This window comes from Papilio xuthus, unplaced genomic scaffold (genome assembly GCF_000836235.2).
Source record: "Papilio xuthus unplaced genomic scaffold, Pxut_1.1 DF826945.1, whole genome shotgun sequence".
NCBI lineage: Eukaryota > Metazoa > Arthropoda > Insecta > Lepidoptera > Papilionidae > Papilio > Papilio xuthus.
Genome location: NW_013531704.1, coordinates 6,161,651 through 6,182,678, shown reverse-complemented (window position 1 = coordinate 6,182,678; position 21,028 = coordinate 6,161,651). Strand labels below are relative to the sequence as shown.

General features: G+C 33.5%; 3 protein-coding genes across 5 annotated transcripts; 2 read left to right on the top strand and 1 right to left on the bottom strand.

Moving 5' to 3' along the window:
* Positions 1 to 7,427: 7,427 nt before the first annotated feature.
* Art7 (arginine methyltransferase 7) lies at positions 7,428 to 13,284 on the bottom strand. Of its 3 annotated transcripts, none has more exons than XM_013317159.1 (10): positions 13,152 to 13,284; positions 12,765 to 13,003; positions 12,334 to 12,579; positions 11,655 to 11,833; positions 11,056 to 11,281; positions 10,310 to 10,435; positions 9,248 to 10,023; positions 8,691 to 8,839; positions 8,065 to 8,224; positions 7,428 to 7,612 (listed from the first exon to the last, which is right to left on the bottom strand). In XM_013317159.1, exons 1-10 carry the CDS (start codon positions 13,205 to 13,207, stop codon positions 7,511 to 7,513), a joined length of 2,259 nt encoding a protein of 752 aa, XP_013172613.1. In that variant the 5' UTR covers positions 13,208 to 13,284; the 3' UTR covers positions 7,428 to 7,510. The 3 variants fall into 3 exon arrangements, with proteins under 3 accessions (XP_013172613.1, XP_013172614.1, XP_013172615.1); XM_013317160.1 differs by having other exon boundaries at positions 13,109 to 13,283; XM_013317161.1 differs by lacking the exon at positions 10,310 to 10,435 and having other exon boundaries at positions 13,152 to 13,280.
* A 302-nt stretch (positions 13,285 to 13,586) lies between these two features.
* On the top strand, positions 13,587 to 17,991 carry Cyt-c1 (Cytochrome c1). The gene is made up of 7 exons (XM_013317179.1): positions 13,587 to 13,696; positions 13,992 to 14,042; positions 14,300 to 14,448; positions 15,837 to 15,963; positions 16,319 to 16,436; positions 16,867 to 17,048; positions 17,393 to 17,991. Exons 1-7 carry the CDS (start codon positions 13,628 to 13,630, stop codon positions 17,621 to 17,623), a joined length of 927 nt encoding a protein of 308 aa, XP_013172633.1. The 5' UTR covers positions 13,587 to 13,627; the 3' UTR covers positions 17,624 to 17,991.
* A 495-nt stretch (positions 17,992 to 18,486) lies between these two features.
* BHD (folliculin) lies at positions 18,487 to 21,001 on the top strand. Its single transcript, XM_013316525.1, has 6 exons — positions 18,487 to 18,864; positions 19,063 to 19,384; positions 19,588 to 19,847; positions 20,036 to 20,231; positions 20,552 to 20,654; positions 20,784 to 21,001. Exons 1-6 carry the CDS (start codon positions 18,598 to 18,600, stop codon positions 20,920 to 20,922), a joined length of 1,287 nt encoding a protein of 428 aa, XP_013171979.1. The 5' UTR covers positions 18,487 to 18,597; the 3' UTR covers positions 20,923 to 21,001.
* The last annotated feature ends 27 nt before the right edge of the window (positions 21,002 to 21,028 follow it).

The window sequence follows — 21,028 nt, the reverse complement described above, 5'->3', positions numbered from 1 at the left end:
TGTAAAACTTAGTTCATCATAAACAATAGTATATGGATTGTAAACATAAATTGCGTTAGTGTAATATAGCCTTAAAATATTTAATGATTCCCAAAGTGATTCAAAACTCCCATGAAGTACGCGGAAGGAACAGCGAGACTGCAAGATGGGGAAAAATTGGGAGTTCACAAGTTGAAGAAATAAATCAGGAGAGGTATCCTCCGCCGTATGTCCAAACAGTTACTACTCAGTTCCTTCTAAAAATTACGGTTCTCCTTCTTGAAGGTCGACAAGACATTTGTAGTTGTATTACAGATGTCATTGGGCGTAGAATCAACTATTAGGCAATGATAATTTGTTCCAAAAGCCAGTTTAATTTGCAGATAGGTGTATAAGGAAAAATAGTTTGGGAATATCTGGCTTAGAGCGACTTGTGAGCAGGTGGCGAGCGACATGTCGCCATAACAAATGATATCGCCTACGGGCATCGCTTTTAATCGCCGGCGCAGTAAGGAAGCCGTCTTGGGCACTTTTCCCGATGATTGCAAGCGCTTTAGGGCATATCGCCTAATCATTCAGACGGCTACAGCTGATTGATGGTGACCATTAGCCGCTGCAGCGCTTTAACCAATACCCCACGCTTTTGTAATGAAATTATTATATAAAAACGGCAAAAATAATAACAACAATTTAAATTGCTAATTATATTTAAATTGCATACATTAAGGTGTTAATTCCTCCTTTTACTTAAGATGGTCGCTAAAACTTACATTGCAAAATTTTTGTATATTTAAGATTTTTTATCTGTATGTCGCAATCTTTTGCGAAAATTACGAAACTATGCAATAGCTACGCATTTTTTTAAATACGTAAGAATTTATACCATTTACTAAACCTTTAAACCTTTCGCCATAACGGCTTCAAAGATATCTGCCACCATGTTTGGAAAACAATTTAATAAACTATGTACCATAGACTAGCTAAATATTGTTTTAAACAATTCAATTCCGCACAACATTTAAGGCATACCGTAATCGTACTACGTACACAATTATACTGGAATCTGAAGTTGGATTGCGGGAAGTTGCCAATAACGCCAATGAAACGCTTCCCTTGTGTGAATTTATCTTATATCGTTAACGAATATTACTCGGCAATATATTTGTTTAAAAAAAACCTTATTCCAAAAGGAATAAAGGTGATATTTAAAGCATATGCAACCTGTCAAGCATACATTATTAAATGAAACAAGTTATGGCTGAATTATGCCTAAGTATCATAGATTATGTAATTGCCAGTTACAAGCAAATATTCTATTTTGCATTAATTATAATCGTCATAAAAGGACGCAAACAAATCACTGATTAAAATTATAATGAAATAACATTAAAGTCAATGCAATAAAAACTTTTTTAAATTCTAAAACTTTGCTTTTCTTTATTTTGTATCCTTATAAAATTTACCTCTTATCATAAATAAATTATTCATTTAATTGCACTGTTATAGGAAGTTAATAAATAATAAATGTACAATTTATATTAGTCCGCATTTCATAGTTTAACCGCGACATGTAAACCATTTATTTATTTGTACCGCGCTCCGCCAACACGTCGGTTGACGCAGCGTGCATTTGTTTACGGCGGCCATCTTGACGCGTAACTGTTATTATGCTATTAAATATCACTTTTGTAGAAAGAGTGTCATAAATTCTTTGTGCTATTTCTGATGTACTGCATACTGCAAACGATTCATATTTTTAAAGCTATCCATTATTTTCCACTTTTATATGCCAGTAGTGTTATAATAAATTTTGAGGTTATAATCAATTCGAATACTTCAATATTTGAAATTGATAAGGTTTGCAGTAATTATTTTTACGTTATCTCTATTGTCATAACTATTTCATATTTCGGAAATATAGTTGTAAATTTACAAAAGGAAAGTTTATATTAAACTACCTAGTATATAGCATTTCTCTACACGAAACAAACAGTATATACTTCCATGTACGTTATGATGGAAATATTGTTAACTTGACCCCTGTCTTGTCCGCCTGTCAGACTGGTCAAAATAAGCTCGTGTTACAAGTCAAATGCGAAATGGGTAAAATGTCGCGACCTCTGACCACTTGCTGGATAATATGAACACGAAATTGTTGTGTTGTTTTAATACACAAGAATACAATTAGGTGAAAGTAAATGTTGTTATTGAAATTCATTTATTTATTTATTTATGATCCCAAATAACAATAACAGCATAACATATCGTAGTAAATAAAAACAAGTGTCATATAGACGATTTCTTTAAATTATTTTGACATCTGCAAGTTTCTTAAATTAGTCTGGCTCTTCATTCAAACTTAATACATATTGGAAGAGAACTATGTTTAGAGTGAATAAAATACATTTATATATATTTCTACAGTTCCTAGATTCGAATATAACTTTTAATTCAAGATATCATCTTAGCAACGAGGCTGGAATCATTTTAAATCTGCAGTGTACCGCCGACTGTGCACTAAGGATGCATAAATTGCGGACTGACCTTTCAAACGGGCCGTATTTATAGAACTGGTCTAATCTCGTTGAAATATTGATATGAGCCACTAAATTTCATGCTAATGAGAGCCGAGTACTCCGCGTCTGTCGTGAGTCGTTGTGGTAATGATCGCTTACCTCCGTATATTTGCAACGGCCGTATTTCGAGATGTTATGCGTTTTACTTGTGAGAAAGTTGTTGACACTTTCTTTCAAAATACTTACATCTTTTGTTATTTAACTATTAGCCGACTAATTTAAGCAATTTAATTTATTTATTCATTTTAAATTCCTGAATGCAATGTGAATAAGGCTTGTCTTATTTTAATATAAAAGCATATAAGATACAGCAAAGGGAAAGTTCATTTTTATTCTGATTTAATCTTTTTCTATAGAACTAATGCCTAGTCATACTAGCTTCTGGTCAGAATCGTCTTTCTCGTTGCTTATATAATTTATTGCAATAAGCAAAACAAAACACATTATAAATATACATTTAATTTTATGTGCTGCCATAAAATTATACGAAGTTATCGGTGAGTACTTTCACAGCGAAATAATCACGAAACACAAACTACAATCCTTCGCAGTCGGAGCCAACTGCGCCCCGCTAAATATGTTACAATTTTGAAATAATATTTAATGGAATCCTTATTAATTCTTCGACAATTATTTCAACTTGCAATTTAATGGAATATAAAACAAATCAAAATGCCATTGAAAAAATTCTCTCTATCTATATCCATTTTTTTTTACTTTTTTAAGTATTTTTGTTTTTGATTCAGCCACAGTGCAAAAAAAAACTCTATGGCATTATGTCCAAGGTTACCTACACCTTGATTTCCTGAGTCATAGAAAACTAATTAAGCTCTGAACTGTCAATTACAAAGGTTATGAACATAAATTAATATCAGAATGAAATGAAATAGATTTCCAAACTGCACCAATATATCAAGTACATATCTAAATGCCATCCCAGCCCGTTAAAGCGTAATCGAGTTCGGCACGAATTTCATGAAATATCAGGGAATGTGACAAATGCTAAATATTTTAAAACTATCGTATTTCAATTAAATTTATTAAAATAACCTTTGCAAGCATTTTATCTGAACTAATAAAAACAAAATTTATCAAAATGTCACTTTATATTTCATAGAGCAATCAAATTTTCAATTTATAATCTGTGATGTTGAAGAAATGTCAATCCGGCAAAGATGTCGCAAAGGCAAAGGTTGATTGAACATAATCTGACACATCTCACAAGACACAAGCAGATTCAAACGAGTCATTATGTCATGCTTGTTGCATCTATGGGCCAACATCTTGACATATGATCGACTGGAGATCGTGACACTTGTCATATTACAAAATGCACTTGTCAGTGACAAGGTACCATTCCAATATTGAATACGTAATGTTTCACTCGTATATCAAATGCATCACAAATTCAGATTGATTGTTGAGTAGTTTGTTCTGACAACATCATTTATTTGGTTGCTATTGGAATGTTGTAAATTTGAATCGTATTAAACACAAGGTTTGGATATTAATGTAATCTGTAAATGTACCATAAAGGTAGATATATGATATACAAACTGTTGCATGCAACTCCATCCGTGTGGAGTTAGATAAAACTTACTTAGTAGCCTATGTGCTCTTCCACACTATGTTCTACATCCATGTCAAATTTTATCGAGATCCGTAGATCAGTTCCGAAGATGCCTTCTAACAAAAAACCATCCATCCATCTAACTATTCGCATTTATAATATTAGTAAGATGGATGGAAAGTAGTACACATTCTGCCAACCCTACGAAGGAAAAAGACTGATGATGAAGTTTACAAACGTCAATTAAAATCGATTGTACTAGTTACTTATAATAAAAAATAAATAGATTCTACATCCATAGAAATTTACTGAAAACAAAAACTCAATTTAAAGCTTAATTAAAGATCCTGTCGTGAGAAAACTTTAAACATTATCACAATATCAGAGTAACAGCTGGAAACGCTACAATCCATATAAGTAGCGAGAAGTCATGCAACAAACAAAATGAATAACACTGAATCTACTGAGTACGACTTAATGCGTCCGCGAGTCCCTACCATACAAGGCAATGAAGTATAGGGATGGGCGTTGATTCAACGAACTATTGATTCAACCATTAATACCCCTTCAACGTATCAACCGTTAGCCGTTTGCATTCAACTATATAGTTGAATATAATGTATACTTTACGTAGCCACTGGTTCTTTTTCGAGTCATTTATTGAATGTTATGGCCGCACCTCAATTAGTTGAAAACAGCAACTGGTTACAATTAAAAAGTAAAATTAATGTTACGTTTCGTTGAAACAAAAAACCACGAACGGCCCATCTCTAGAAATCACCCGCACAAGATTTAAATTCAGACGTAAATCTACTTATAACGAGCTATTAGTTGCCTCTAGCTTTTGTTTCGCTTCGATTTACTTTTCCATCGTTAGTTTGTATGGCACTTTAATCGACACTAATGGCGGAAATTAGATAATTTATTGTTTTACCGTTTTCATTTGTTTACTCTGTTATAGTCTGCACAAGTTTTAATGACATTTAACGTTTACGAAAGATTTAATCGTGTCCTTTTGAGCGAGCAGCAATTGAAAGAAAAAAGTACCAAAAAATTGTAGAAATTACCGATGCGTTCCATACTTTATTACAAAGAAAGGATCAAGGGACGGACTGGGAATCGGCTTCCCTTTACGTTATGCGTAAAATAACCCAAAATTTATTTCACTTGCTTAAGGAATATTATTCGCAGATTTAAAACATAAACGCATCTAGAAAAACGTTGTGTTTGGAAAATACCCAACGACATATATTGAAAAGTGTGATTTAGGACATAACTTTTATATAGGTTTTTTTTATCAAATGCAAACATGAATGTGTTTGCTTTCTAAAATGTTTTAACTACCCATAACTATGTTAGTCTGTTCTTATTATATTCAAATGTTTCGAAAAGCCATTGACTGGATTCTGTGTCGCAAACACGTTTTACAAGCATTACTAGTCCATTCCTGCCTTTCCATCAAAGTGGGAGCACAAAAAGAAATCCACGAGAACTGAATTCCGCGTAGTTGTCCGACTTTTTATCTCTTCGAAGTAAACACATTTGCGGTAATTAAGAAAACAAAGTAAGATAGACTTAAATCAGTAAACCAGTTGGAACGACAGTTGTCGCCGCACGGCGTCTGTTGGATTTGTCGTTTAGAAAAAAAAACTCGATTCTACTATGTTTTTTTTTCTTGTTTGTTAAATACCGTACTAAGAACTTCACTAGTTGTCTTGTCTTCTATGTTCATTACTTATAATCCCGTAAATAAAAAAAACAAATTCTTTAGTTATAATGAAGTGCAAAATATGTTAACAAAATAAATCAAGCAATAATTTATTCTAAAAAGTTAATCTAAAAGCTGGACTAAATTATATACAATCAATCTAACATCGGATAGAAACTATTATAAAAATATAAATATTGCAATAAAATCAACAAAAAGTTATTACGTATTATTAAAACCATTCATATTTATAAAACATGGCAACATTTTTACAATAAAAAGCGCGCTTCACACCAGGATCAAGTAACAACTAACCAAATTCATATTCAAGTCGGCGATCAACCATGTGAAAAGTTTAATTACCGTCATAAATATAATAAAAAGATAAATAATTTAATCGAATATACAACGATCGGCACTCTTAAATGATTTTCTAATAATTCATTAATAAAGAAACGTTCGTGTGAGACGGCAGTGCTCAGTGGCTGCGTGAAGTTATACAAAAAGCGTGGCCACTAACGAGATGAGAATCACTAAGACGCCATGAAACGTTTTTCGCAAGTACCAGCATGCCACCGATCCATTGTGAATTTTGTCAATTATCGGACTAGTCATTTTAAAAACGATGATAGAAGTGCTTTAAAAATAGTGTCTGCAATGCTACAAATCAAAATCTTAATGATGAGTAGATGGATATTTGCTAGAAGGTATTTCCAAAACGGCTTAACGGATTTCCATGAAACTTGGCATATATGTAGAACATTATCTGGAACACACAAGCTACTAATTAAGTTTTTTTTTCTTCCGCACAAACGGAGTCGCAAGTACACCTGGTAAGTTGCAGATGTCCATGGGTGTCGTTGATCACTTCAGTGTTCCCGCGGATCGTTTGCTTTTAAAAAAAGTTTCTCTTATAAAAAAAAAGTCATAAATCTACGAAGTCAAATTGTAAACGAATAAATTGCCTTCATACTAAACCCTAATTTTATATATGTTACTATAGATTAATTTTTTAGTAGCATTATTAATTACGTTAAGTTGTCAATAATTCGTTCTCAAATTGCTATTGAAGTTTGCTAGTAAAAGTACAATCTGACGGTGTTTACAATCTGGCGGTGACGTTATATGCGGTAGGTGAATGAGCTTGCATGGACGTACAGTTGTCTTTACCGTTTGTCTAATTCTAGCCGCTACCATAAATGTATATTCTCAGAATATTGAACATGTCGTGTATTTCCTCAAGTCTCTTGTATCTGAGGGCGCGGCAGTGCCCCCGTCTTTTATGAGCACAGCTGAAACTTATTTTTCTCGAAATTAATCGGATTTCGGTCACGTGTTTTCGAATATAACTTGTCATGTGTCAGTGTGTTGGCGTTCAAAAGGTTAATTTACCGTGGATTTCTGACACCTAAATGTATAAAACATATCCCTGTCTTTCATCTTTGACAAAACAGTTATAATACGTTTTAAACGAAGACTTTGGCCTCAGAAACCAACAGTTAATTGGGTAAAGTAAATACAGAACACTATGTCTACGTGCACGTGCTTTCGTTTTGTGCTCGCAGTAAAATTCGCAAATAATAAAAAAACAAAGTAATTGTAAATATTTTTTTCTTTCGTAAAATACAATAATGTAAAAGCAATTTATCTTTTATAAAAATTTTGACGAATGACGAATTAATTTTCCAAATCTATAGTTATATTGAATAATCCCTTGTCCAAGTCTGTGACTATTTGATAGTTCCACTTGTCATCGCCGCTCACTTCGCGTGGATATTTCTGAAAAAAAAATAACACAAACAAAATAATTAACCGTGGGTTTCTGAGACCGAAGTCTTTATATAAAACATGTCATCATCCCTGTCATTATCTATGACAAGACAATGATAATATGTTTTAAACGGAGATTTTGGACTCGGAAACCCACAGTAAGCTCTCTCAAGATGTTTTATTAATAAAAGAATGTAAAGTTTTAAACAACCCTAAAAATTAATAGATCTACCAATACAGTAGTAAACCATATTTTATTTACGACTCTAACCGTGGGGTTCTAAGACGAAAATATCGGTTTATAACATATTGTCTCTATTTTATCAGAGATAATGACAGGGATAAAGATATATTTTAGTCTCAGAAAAAACCGTAAACAATCTAAAATATAATTTCTTACTGTCTCCAGATTACATACTTAAGTTACGTTAACCAATAAGTTAAACATTTGAATAACTTACCAGTATCTTAACAGCCTGCCGTGTGTGGGAGTCCCAGTCAACCCGGGCACCAACTGACGGCCATTCCGTGGGTCCGCAGCTGACTGGCTTGCCGCCCACTGACCAGCTCATCCACACCGCGAACCCATTCATTGGCTGACGTTCATCTGTCTCTACGTCCCTGATAAGTATATTAATATTTAACACTTTAACTGCCAGTTAGGGGTAAAAGGGCCCTCATGCAATATTAGACTCAGCGGTGAGAGTGTTATATAAATTTCTAAACAAATTTCGATGGCTCCCAAGTAAACTACACATTAACACGGTTAATTACGACTACTTACTGTTATATTTACACAGAAATTTATCAAGTTAATTTAAAAAACAATACAGCGAGTAAATAATAAAATTGTGGCTTACCACAATCAAAAAAGATGTATGGCGTTATTCCTATGGATGTATGGACGGATATTTGTTAAAATAAAACTTGGCATAGATGTAGAAATTAATCTAGAAGAACACAAAGGCTTCAAATTATTTTTTTTTATTCCACGCGGACAGAGCCGCGGGCTAAAGCTAGTTATATTTCATATTGACGATATTCTATAATTACGTCACCATCGAGCAATATTTAAGATGACACTCACGTGAAACTATTAACGCCATCTGTGGCCAACTTCGGCTTGAGATCTTGGAAGTCGAGGGCGAGCAGCTTGCGCGGCAGTCCCCGGCAGGTACATGGGTACTCCCATAACGGCTGCGCTTCTATCTCCACATCGCTTAGTATCCTGGAACTCTGGAAGACAATGGTGATGATCGTAAGCTCTAATTTAAGTATCAGTTCGATAACATGGTCAAATGTACCAAGTTCAAAAATCATACTGGCATTTAAAGTGTTAAAATTGCAAGTAATTTAGCAAATTCTTAAACCATTGGTTACCAATTACTTGTGAGTTTATTTAGGGTCTTTGAAATGTATGATACTGCTGTATCCCAAAATTCCGTCCGTATGTAGCCTCTTGACTATGTTCTATATTAATGTCAAATTTCAACAAGATCCGTTCAGCCATTCTGGAGATACCTTCAAACAAACAACCATCCATTCGGTTTTATTATATTAGTAAGATTTTGTTTTGCTATTAATTTTCTATTTTTAATTTTCCTATAGATCTTAATTTCACTTCTTTAACTTGACAATACAAACCTCAACTAGTTGATCAAAGATAGTCATATCGATTCCTTCGCACACTTCTAAAGGTACTCGAATCTTATGTAAATCGAGAAACTCAACCGGCATCGCCCAGAATTCACATCCCTCAGGTATTATAGAAACTATATCTCGTAATTTACTTCTGTACTTATGTAACAGATATGCTACTTTGAGATTCTCCCAAGGAAGTATTGCATTACTAAAATTTGGATCACAAGTTACATTTGTAACCTCTTTCAAAATATCATCACTAACGTCCGATACAATCGTTACATTTTCTAGAAAATTCTCTTTCATATAGTCATATAAGATTCCTATATTCAAACTCTTATCTTCCAAAATAAAAACATGTTTTGCACCAAGTTTAGCCGCTGCCAGACCCAACAAAGAGCTTCCATTCAGATCCAGAACTACAGCATCTCTGACCAATTCTTCTTTAAGCCGTGCTAGAAATTTTTTGCTTCTTTTACCATCGTTTAAATATGATACATGAGTTCTTGATAATGTCATATGAACTCCGCATTCACAGACTGGTCTTTTGTAATGTTTATGTTTGGTCTTTCCGTCTTCTAAGTAGAACCAGAGGGAGTATTCATCTTGACATGAGATTAGAGTGACTTCAGTGTCTTTTTGCACTGTCAGTTCTTGTGGGAGATAGTAGACTGCTTGCATCCAATGGTCACGCCATGGTAGAGTGTCCTGTGGTCTTTCTGAAGACAAATCTGTATCCGTATGACACCACCAAGGTGCACAACTTAGTACTATTTTACCTGTAACAAATTATATTTCTTGTAACAAAACATTATTTCATATATGCAGTTATTCAAATTAAATTATAACAAAAATATAAATTATCCTTAAGAATAACAGTAAATACTAATTCTGTCTATCTCACTAAATATCTACAATTAAAATGTTTGTCTGTCCATAAGTCATGTCTGTTCCGGGTAAACTCTGATAGAATGATATTGACGGGACATTCAATAAAATTATCTGATTGCACTAGTGACCTGGACTTATTTATTTAATACAATCAAAATTTAACAAAATATTTACGCCTCGCTGCAACAGGAGCGTCGTGCTTGCTCGCGCGAGTAGTGCCAGACGGGAGCGGGAACAATTTAGCGGGATAACGCAAATTCTTTTGTTTCGGAGTGCGAGTAATTTTACAGATTTTGCTATCTGTAGAAACATTTAATTATTTATACTGAAACTACTTATTTTAACCATAGAATCTATTGCGGACACATTAATATATACCATAGACAGCCTTTTTTTTCTATCATAAGGTGGCAAACGAACAAGCCACATTAAGTCTCCTTAATAGAGAAGTGACAACTGCCAATGAACATCAGCAATTACAGATTTATTGCCTACCTTTAATCTATGGAGAAGGGAATGCAGAGAAAGACAATATTTCTCCCTTCTATGCATCCTCTCCCCCGTCAAATCTACTTCCTCTTACATATCGTTATAAAAAAGGGTGACAAGGGAAAGGGGACTAAAATTAGGCCACCGACATACTTTTAAGATTAAATACAAAATTGCTTCCACTTCATACCTGTCTCTTTCTAAGAAAATTAAAGAAATTAAAATATGTACCACTATATAATGGTCATCATCATCATCAACCTACCCTTATCCCTATCGAGGGTCGGCACAGCATGTACTACTCCTCCATACATCTCTATCAGCCGTCATATCCGAGTCTACCCCCTTCTTACGCATATCCTCTTTCACACAGTCATTCCATACTCACTATCACTGTCACTATATAATGGTAGAAGTAAAATAATATTCACCTTCAGTATCCATATTCAGTTCCCACCACATGAACACCATCTGTGCTTTCCCCGTATTAGTTACTGTAAACTCTTGTCTGACAGTCTTCTTAAGATCAATAGGAGTTTTACCAGACCAGTCATAGTAGAATACAGGTATTTGTTCAGAGAGTTCACGGAATGCTTTACGTGGTAGTTGAGATAGTTGTATGTCATGAACTGCAGCTGAACCGGCGCAGTCTTTCATCTGAAATATAATTTTTATATAAATCTCTTAATAAGACATTGATTCTACAAGTCAGGTGATGATCAAAATTGTAGCGTCTAGCTGAAGGATTTGATTGAAATTTCAAATATCACTAGAAGCAGTGTTTTCAAAAAGTAGCTGTGGAATGCAACTCCGTCTGCGTCAAATTAAAAAAATATTATAGTAGCCTGTGTATTCTTCCAGGCTATGTTCAACATCTATGCCAAACTTCAGCGAGACCCATATAGCTGTTCTGGAGATACCTTCATACAAACATCCATCCATCCATCTAAAATTTCACATTTATAATATTGGTAAGATAAGGTATAGATGACATATTGCAATAAAAGTAATTAATTATAATGCAATAAACCTTTTGTGGTGTCCTCAAGATAATATCTAAATCTTCATCGGCTAAATCATTTAATTTATTCCATTTCTGCATTGTGGGACATTCAACAACTTGTGCGTAAATCACCGCAGAGTCCGGCACCACAATACAATCGTTCTCCAAAAGATGTTCATGTGCATGTGTAAATGTTGAAAGTGCACCTAAAATAAATAGGTTACAAACTTAAATATATACTTCTACGATTATTCAATTATTAAAATTGACTTTGACAATGCTAAAAAGCTTTTCAATCTAAACAAGATGCATGATTGATGTAAAGAATTTAAATCCAAGACTACACTTATTAATTTTAATACTTCATAAATTGAGTAGAGAGTGTTGGTGGATCAGGGGTTGAGCACTTGACTTGCAATCTGCAGGTCTTTAATTCAAATCCTGTCATATACCACTGTGTTTTTCGATTTACATATATACATTTATCTGATGTTCTTACGGTGAAGGAAAATATCGTGATGCAACCTAAACATATCTGAGAAGAGATTCAAAGATATGTGTGAAGACAACCAATACCGAGATAGTGATAGCCAACCGGCTATGGCCTCATCACCCTTAACTTAGGGTAGACTCTGAGCCCCTCTGTGGGAATGGTATAGTAAGCTGATGATAAACTTAGTTGTATGTTATAAATGAATATATGTACCTTCACCAATCAATTCAGTATCAAAGACTTCAGTAACTAAGATATTTGCCTTCTCTTTCATATCTCCGTTCTCACCAACAATAATATCAGTTGAACGCTTCGGTATGAGAGTTATTTTGTCAGCAACATTGTTACGTTGCAATATTTTAAGACAGCACTCAGCCATAGGTTTAAATGCTTCACATGCAACAATAGAGTCAGCACCACATTTCGCTGCCATTATAGAAAGAAGACCTGTTCCTGTGCCTGAAATTTTTTAAGAGTTCCAGAATCATTAAATTGAAAGAAAAAACCTGATGCTACAGGATTAGAATGTCTCTTCAAAGTGTATTTTAATAAGGTTTTATTAATTAACAATGATAATAAATTATATTAAAATATTTTTAGTTAGAATCTCTTGTATATTTATAAAGTTTAATAATTAGACTTACCTATATCCAAAACATTAGCTTTCTTTCCTTCACTATGCATCTTTTTAATAGCTAACCGTAATGCTCTATAATACTTTTGATTTCTCTCTTTATCATGAAGCATGTCAGCAAACCCTGAACGCGCAATCTCTTGATGGTAATCATAATTTTCATGTTGTAATTCCCATTCAGTACTTCCCGTTATGGGATTACGCTTTTGAGTGAAAACTTGCATAGTTTTTGTAGTACAGCCTTTAAATCTATAACAATTAAGGTATATCTACTTAAATAAAATAAGGTAATATGTAATTAAAATAATATTGATTCCTCTCCACTAGTTATCAGGTTATATATGTACTATTTACCGGTATCCCAAACCTTGTTGATTTCTCGGCAGATAATACTTACCTTACAACGAAAGACAATGCAATACTAATTTTATATGACTGTAAGACTGAAAACATTTAATAACACAATTATATTTATTTATTCATTCAATCGTCAATTGTTTAATCCATTAAATATTAAAAAAAAATAATGTGACCAATGCCGAAAAATTTGACACATTACCTGATTCACTGACACTGACATTGACAGTGAACGATTTTGCATAGATAAATTACATTACGCTTTTAAAATAAAAAAAACCTGTTGGAATTAAAGAAAATTAGAGATTTTTCTATTATCCCAATTCAGTTTTATACTCATTATCATTACCCATCCATGCTATCTTATAACCCATCTCATCATTCCCTAACTGGCCCATTTGGTTATGTGGGGTGATTGCATTTATTCTACGGCTCCTTTTCATTTCGTATTTTTCGTGATGGCAGTTATGTTGTCATAGTTGTCATTCAAATCTTTCATTACGACGTTTTGCTATCATGGCGGCCACCGTCGGCAGGATTTGTGGGGCTCGACTTTTGAAAAATTATGGCTTAGTTGGACCCCAGGTATACGTAATATATAAAAATTACGTTTTATGCTTAAAATAGCATTAAAAACAGAGTTTTGAGTAACCAAATTTTAAAAATATATGAAAACGTAAACCTTGTGAATTTAATGTAAAACGGGTGTATTTCACAATTATTATAAGTTAGACTTTGCTAAATGTGGTGAAAAATGTGGCTCAATATAACGTATGAGATCTTGCGTTAGCTCAGTGCTGTAATAGAATTTCATGGCGAGTGATAACCTTCTAACATTATGTAACAAGTGCAGAAAACTAATGGACCCTCTGCATTACAGGTATGTCAGCTGTCCACCAATGCTCAAGGATGGACCAAGAGTAGGAAATTGGTGAGTCTAGATTTTTACATGTTTTCCTACAATTAAAATTACACGTACGTAACCTCTGTGTTAAGTCAAAATTACGTATTTTATGACATATTGAGACGGTGATCGCTCATAACTAACTGAGTCTTTTATGTGAAATAATGTAACTATATTATTGTCACAGTTTTTTTTTTAAGTTTAAGATAACAGATAAGAATAAACAATCTAATATGTTCATGAAAAAAATTATATACTTAGAACTTTTGTACACTTGTTTTCAGCTTCTGTCGACATTAGGTGTAATAGGTGGTGGCGCTGGGGCTCTGCTGTTTGCCCTTGAGCAGTCTGTTGATGCATCGGGCACTGAGGCCCATCCATACCATCAGCCGTGGAGCCACAATGGGTTGTTTCAAGCACTCGACCATGCCAGGTAAATTATTAATATACATTTTTCAATCAATTACTCAATTTCATGAACAAGTGTGGACTGTTAAATATTACATTGAAATATTTAATTTAAATATTTTTCCAAACTTAAATCTCTACTGTAAATGATATAAAAAACCAACATCCAATTAAATTAAAAGGAAACATATATGTATAAAGTCTAATAAATAATAAAACCTCTTTAATTCAAGAGCTAATTATTTTAAAATATCCCAACTCTGAAAAAAAATATGACTTAAAAAATGGAGCATTGCATAAGCATTTAATAGAAAAAGTCTTGTTACAATGTTAATGTATAAACATGACTATTTATAAAACAAATAAAATAGTAGATAAATAAATATCCAATATGAATCCTTAGTTAGCTTGACAAGGTTCTAAATACATGTGACATACATTCAAGTTATTGATTTTTAATTTGTCATATATTGAGTTAGTGTGTCATATTACATAATATGAAATGTAGTTTTTGTGGACATGCAATTAAATATAACTGAACACATTTCTGCTGTAATCTGATACAATTATTACATTCAATATGTAACAATTATATCATGTCTTTTAAGAGTGGTAGAACCCGCTTTAATATCTTCGCACGAATTGGCCAGGTTCACCCGGTGAAATACCACCACCACACAGAAAACAGGCGTGAAGTGAAAGCAATTCCGCGTTTCGTCTGATGAGTGTAGGTCCCGGAGGCCTAATTTAGTCCTCTTTCCCTTCCCACCCTTTTCTTATAAGGAAAGGATGGGAAGTGGAAGTGGACTTTCCGGATGAGAGAATGCATGGAAAGGGAAAATATTTTCTTTCTGTGCATCCTCTCCTCCGTCGATTAAAGGTAGGCAACGCATATGCATGCACATGCCGCTCGCTTGTTTGCCACCTTATGATATAAAAAACTAAATTTTATTGTTAAATAATCTATCTTAATGTACATTACTGGATTTCAATTATGCTCATAGTATGACATTTTTTGACCCAATTATGTAATCTCTGCAGCATTGAAAATGTTGAATGTTTTTGAATGTTGCCATCAAACTGACTTTCAATTTTAATGGAGGCTTAAAAGGCGTGTTTATGACAACCTGCAAATAACCCCCATTTATGGTTAACCCAATTAGGAGATATAAAAATGTTGTTCATGCGATATTTAAAAAAATTATTATTAGTAGCCTATGTGTTCTTCCAGACTATGTTCTACACCTATGCCAAATTTCAATAAGATCATACACCCTTGAGATACCTTCAAACAAACATCCATCCATCCAAATATTTGTATTTCAAATATTAGTAAGATATATTCTATAACACCTTTTGATGGATGGAAGTGCAGATGAAACCAGTGCATTATTGAGTTTTATTTATTTCTAGTGTGCGCCGTGGTTATGAAGTATACAAGCAGGTGTGCAAGGCTTGCCATTCATTACAATATGTGGCATTCCGTAACCTGGTAAATGTCACACACACCGAGGCAGAAGCTAAGGCTGAGGCTGCTGAGGTTTGTAAAATAATTATATCTTCTTATTTAAATTGCTGTAGTGTTTGCCTTTGTCTTCATCAATTTATAATTTTTTATTAAATGTCATCAAAAGCAGTCTAGTTATGCTGATTATCCGGAACAAATGTGCACAGCCAAATACTAATGCACACCTTTTGAAGTTACACCAATGTTTATTTCATTAGAAAAATGTTCACAAACTTTTGTAACATCCTGTTCTAGTTTCCTAATTATAAAATATGTTAAATGTAAATAAATCATAATTTTATCACTCATTCATTGTCTACACCATTGTACCTATAACTTAATCTATTAGTACATAACATTTTAATAATTTCTTTAATTTTTTATTTAGGTAATGATCAAGGATGGACCTGATGAGGAAGGCAACTACTTTGAGAGACCCGGCAAGCTCTCCGACTACTTCCCCTCGCCATACCCCAACGAAAATGCTGCCAGAGCTGCCAATAACGGTAAACATAATATTTTCAATAATTTTACCAACATCGGTTATACGGATTTTTTACAGAACCACTATCTGTCGCCCGCGACGCTGTCCGCGCGGAATAAAAAAAAATTATGAGTAACCTAACCTATATGTTCTTCTAGACTATGTTCTACACCTGTGCAAAATTTCATAAAGATCCATTAAGCAGTTACGGAGATACCTCCAAACAAACATCCATCCATCCATCTAAAAATTCGCATTTATAATATTTTGAACGAAAGATACAGATTTTAGTCAGTAACTGTTGGTTATACATACATACACCGTTAATATTAGAGGAAAACTGGATTAGATCAAGTGCACTAGACTGAGCTAATGGATGCATAATATGCCTATAGACTGGAAAGTGATATAATATTAAAAAATATTTTAATATAAACAACTTATAATTCCAGGTGCCTACCCACCGGACTTATCTCTGATCGTGCTGGGCCGCAAGGGAGGTGAGGACTACATCTTCTCGTTGCTGACGGGTTACACAGAGCCACCTGCAGGCGTTGTGTTGCGCGAGGGACAGAACTACAACCCATACTTCCCTGGTGGAGCCATCGCTATGGCACAAGTACTTTTTGATGAAGTAAGTAAAAAATATATTATTTTAATATTATTAGTTTATGAGGATAATGGGAATGCACTGTGGTAACAAATAAAATCATATGTAATGGTAAAAGATTTTAGACGTAAATGTGAGAGTTGTGCCAGGATTGCGTCAACTTAAATTTCATATTCTCTGCATATCCTTTTGTGTAAATGGCGAGAGGGTTATGTCAGGGATTGTAACAAATTTTATATGCACAAAGAATTCAGAAAAATCTTTTAAGGCCATCTATAACTTGCTGTTCACTGTGCTTTTACAATTACTTATTTAATTATTTTGAGAAATGTTTTTGAAAAGATGTACAAATGTAAATATTTTTTTAGGCTGCGGAATACAGTGACGGCACGCCGGCGACCGCCTCGCAGCTTGCCAAGGACGTGTCGACGTTCCTGCGCTGGTGCTCGGAGCCCGAGCTGGACGACCGCAGGCTCATGACTATCAAGGCCATCGGCATCTTCTCCACGCTCGCCGCCATCGTCTACTACTACAAGCGGCACAAATGGAGCACCCTCAAGTCCAGGAAACTAGCTTACAAACCAGTATCTAAGAAATAAATACCGCTAAAACAATGAGTAGTAACAAATTGTACCGTTTTAGAAACTTTTTTTTTCTATAGGCACAAGACGTGTATTTGTTTATAATTAAATTAATTTATTTCATAAATAACAATGTTTATTTCTTTCCTGGAAATATGCAATCATGTAGATTTTGACGTCTGTTACCATGTTGTTGACCTAACAAGAACTGTTGTGGGATGTGATTTTATTATAAATAATTAAATAATGTTAGACAAATGCCATCATTATAACACAGTCAAATTAACTTTTGAATTTAGTTAATGTGCTAAGAACTGTGCTTGTGATGTTCTATGGGTTAAACTGAATCAGTGTACAGTTGAATAAATGAGTTAACCAAAATATAACAAATGGTCTTTTATTGGTTTAATATTCTGAACTATTAAAGAAAGAATTTAAGACTGTAAATTATTCAGATTAGTACTTAAGCAAAACTTCACTATAATTAACTCCACTCCTCGCTTTAAGTTTGCGTTCTTCTGTCCATGGACATTCCACAATTCTCACAAATACATTGTTCTTGCTGCAAGTGACGGTCGTGGTTCTGGTCTCATTTCGCACTTCCTAAATAACTACTATAAATGAAAACTTTAAGGTAATAGGTTCCACGTGTCAAGTGTCCTATAATTCCACGAAAAGTTTAATTTAACGACGAGATTTTGCATATGGGATTATAGAAAATAAATAAAAGATTTAAAGGTTAAGTTTTCAATATAAAGCATAAAATTTATATTTCGCACATAAAATAATGGTCTTCTAGTAGTGGATTTCCTACCGAAACCGTCACATAAATCTACCAAATTCTGTCATATTTTCTTAGGCTCAGCTGATTGTCAGGAAAATCTAGCAACATTTTTTTTGATAAGTCAAAACATGTGAAAACTCAAAATAAAGTGGAAATATTTCATTATTAGCTTATAAGTTATACAAATTATAAATATTTCTTTCGCAACATGAATGCTATTATTGGAGTATGCCACTTTTGTGAAGCTCATGGCCCTCGTCCGCTATTTTGTACATTTACAACAGACAACGAGAATCATACAACGGAATCTTCGAACTCTTCCGTACAGTGCAGTGGGTGTACTTCTTTAGGGCCTGAAACGGTACTGGTATCTAGAGATGATGATGGGACAATATATTGCAGCAGGGAATCTGTGCCAAATGCCGAAATAAACACATTCTTACGACAAGCAGCTGTAAGAAGTATTACGTGTGAAGTAAGTTCCATACAGAAATATGAAGTTAGCACACCTTAAAACAGTTATTAAAATAAATTATTATTATTTATAACTACTGTAACCAACATAACTTTCACCTCCATTTGAGATTAGTAGCTTTGCATTCAGTTGAAATATGAATTGAATTTAGATCCTTTATCACTAAATAAAAATATTCCTTTTGACAACATAATATAGGTTAGCTGGAGTAAGGAAGGTGGCGTAGTATATTTCAGTGACACACAAGGACATGTTCTGAGTCTAATGTTCCAAGTTAAGGATACAAGAGCTCGAGGATTGAAGAGATGGTTCTCAATTGTAGTGCTAATGAAGGATAAGATGTTACTCCTCAATCTGACTCCCACACTATCTGAGCATATGCAGAAAATATCCAAAGAGCTTCAACACTTAGCTGATGAAGTTTATGAGAAGGAACAAAGCATCTGTTCACAAAGAGCATTGAGGTTAAAGACGGGGAGAAATGATTTTGGACAGTCTAGATCTTTAATACAATTAACTGGTAATTCTTGCATTTTGTTTGACTCTGTAACCTGTAGACACTAATAATATATCCACATTCTACTTTTAATTTATCCAAAAGTTCTAAAACAATTTAATAACCCTAAAATATCAACTAACTTCATTGACTTAAAAATATATGTATAATAGTAGTGGGCTATATTTTTTTATGTCAGATATAGCTTATATTCTTTATATTTTCAGGTGATGAAAATGTCTACAAAAAACTTCATTCACATTTTACATGGATGTTGAAAACTGGAGCTCTTACTTATTCTGAAACTTTATACACCAGTAAAGATTTACTTGATAAAATATGTCCAAAGACAATGAAAAAGACAATATTTGAACAGGATATATGTTTGTCAAATTATGATGGCGAAGTTTCAATAAGATCTTTAGAAAATCTCTTAACAAAGTCAGTATTCAGAATATTATTGTACTGTAATTTAACAGGAATAGATGTAAGTAGTATATTTCTCTTTACTTTATGCATTTCTTTTTTAAAGTTTGTTTAATAACAAAGTATGATTTAGTTATTCTAGAAATTTTTAATATATTTTTATTGCTCAATCTCAAAATTAGAAAAGTAATGGGTTGGTGATTATTGCTTGAATATGTTGTTTAAACAATTATTATTTTATTTTTACAGGTTATAATGAGTTCAAATATTACAGAAGCTGCAAACATTGTTAACGGTTTGTTGTGGTTTTGTCCAGTTCCTAGCGATGGGGCACAATGCAGAATATCAAGTGAAGATAATAATGTTGCCACACCTAAAAGTTGTATATTAGAAAAAACTGGAAATAATTTTGAATGCAAATGGTCAGGGACATTGCCTTTAAAATGTTGGTATATGATAATAACTGCATATTTTTAGTAAAAGTGAAATCTTTATTTAAGTTAAACAAATACATAACTAACGCCTGTAACCCAGAGGAGTAGACAGCAACCAGGACCTTCATTTTCCGAAGCCAAAAGAACCTCCGCAATCCACTTTTCGTTCGATAAAGCATGTCAGGCTGCCAGCCGCGTCGCCGTCTTTTTTTCCCATGCATTTGCACATATCTTTGCAATTATATAAAATATAATATTTATTCTACCTTGTATCACAAAGAGCTACACATTACTGCTATCTTAGTAAATCTTGGAATGGGTACATTTTTAGGTCCAACACTAATGAATCGGATAGAGACAGCAATGGCTAACCAAATGTTCAAGGACCCAACACTCCACCATCATATTAAATCATTGCTACTAGAGTGGTTAGGGTATGTATTGAAATCAATTATTCGCTTATATTGTTAAACATGGATATCTTTTTAAAAAACTATTCAATTATTCAATAATTTAAGTCAAATTATTCTGGGTCTATTATTCAATATATTTTTAATTTGCAGGATAGCAAATACTTTAAAATCAGCAATATCATCTTCGGGCCGCAAATCTGATGCTATTGTCAAATTAAAACAAATGCTAGGAGTCATGCCTCATGATGATGTACTATTGAATTATTGGATGGACAAATTTTGCAGTTAAGAATAATCTGTGATAGTAAGAAAAGCTACATTTAAACGATTGTTTATTTACAATTTATGGAATTATTAAAAAATATTCAAAGTACCAAAAAGTTTTATTTACATTT

Bases quoted from the DNA above. Each gene is read 5' to 3' on its own strand.
- BHD (XM_013316525.1), top strand. From the start codon at position 18,598: ATGAATGCTATTATTGGAGTATGCCACTTTTGTGAAGCTCATGGCCCT. The intron at 19,848-20,035 runs GTAAGTAGTATA...TTATTTTTACAG, and splicing joins GTAATTTAACAGGAATAGAT to GTTATAATGAGTTCAAATAT. The intron at 20,232-20,551 runs GTTGGTATATGA...GTACATTTTTAG, and splicing joins AGGGACATTGCCTTTAAAAT to GTCCAACACTAATGAATCGG.
- Art7 (XM_013317159.1), bottom strand. From the start codon at position 13,207: ATGTTTTCAGTCTTACAGTCATATAAAATTAGTATTGCATTGTCTTTC. The intron at 12,580-12,764 runs GTAAGTCTAATT...AAAAAATTTCAG, and splicing joins AGCTAATGTTTTGGATATAG to GCACAGGAACAGGTCTTCTT. The intron at 10,436-11,055 runs GTGAATATTATT...ATGTTTCTACAG, and splicing joins ACTGAATATGGATACTGAAG to ATAGCAAAATCTGTAAAATT.
- Cyt-c1 (XM_013317179.1), top strand. From the start codon at position 13,628: ATGGCGGCCACCGTCGGCAGGATTTGTGGGGCTCGACTTTTGAAAAAT. The intron at 14,449-15,836 runs GTAAATTATTAA...ATTTATTTCTAG, and splicing joins CAAGCACTCGACCATGCCAG to TGTGCGCCGTGGTTATGAAG. The intron at 15,964-16,318 runs GTTTGTAAAATA...TTTTTTATTTAG, and splicing joins CTAAGGCTGAGGCTGCTGAG to GTAATGATCAAGGATGGACC.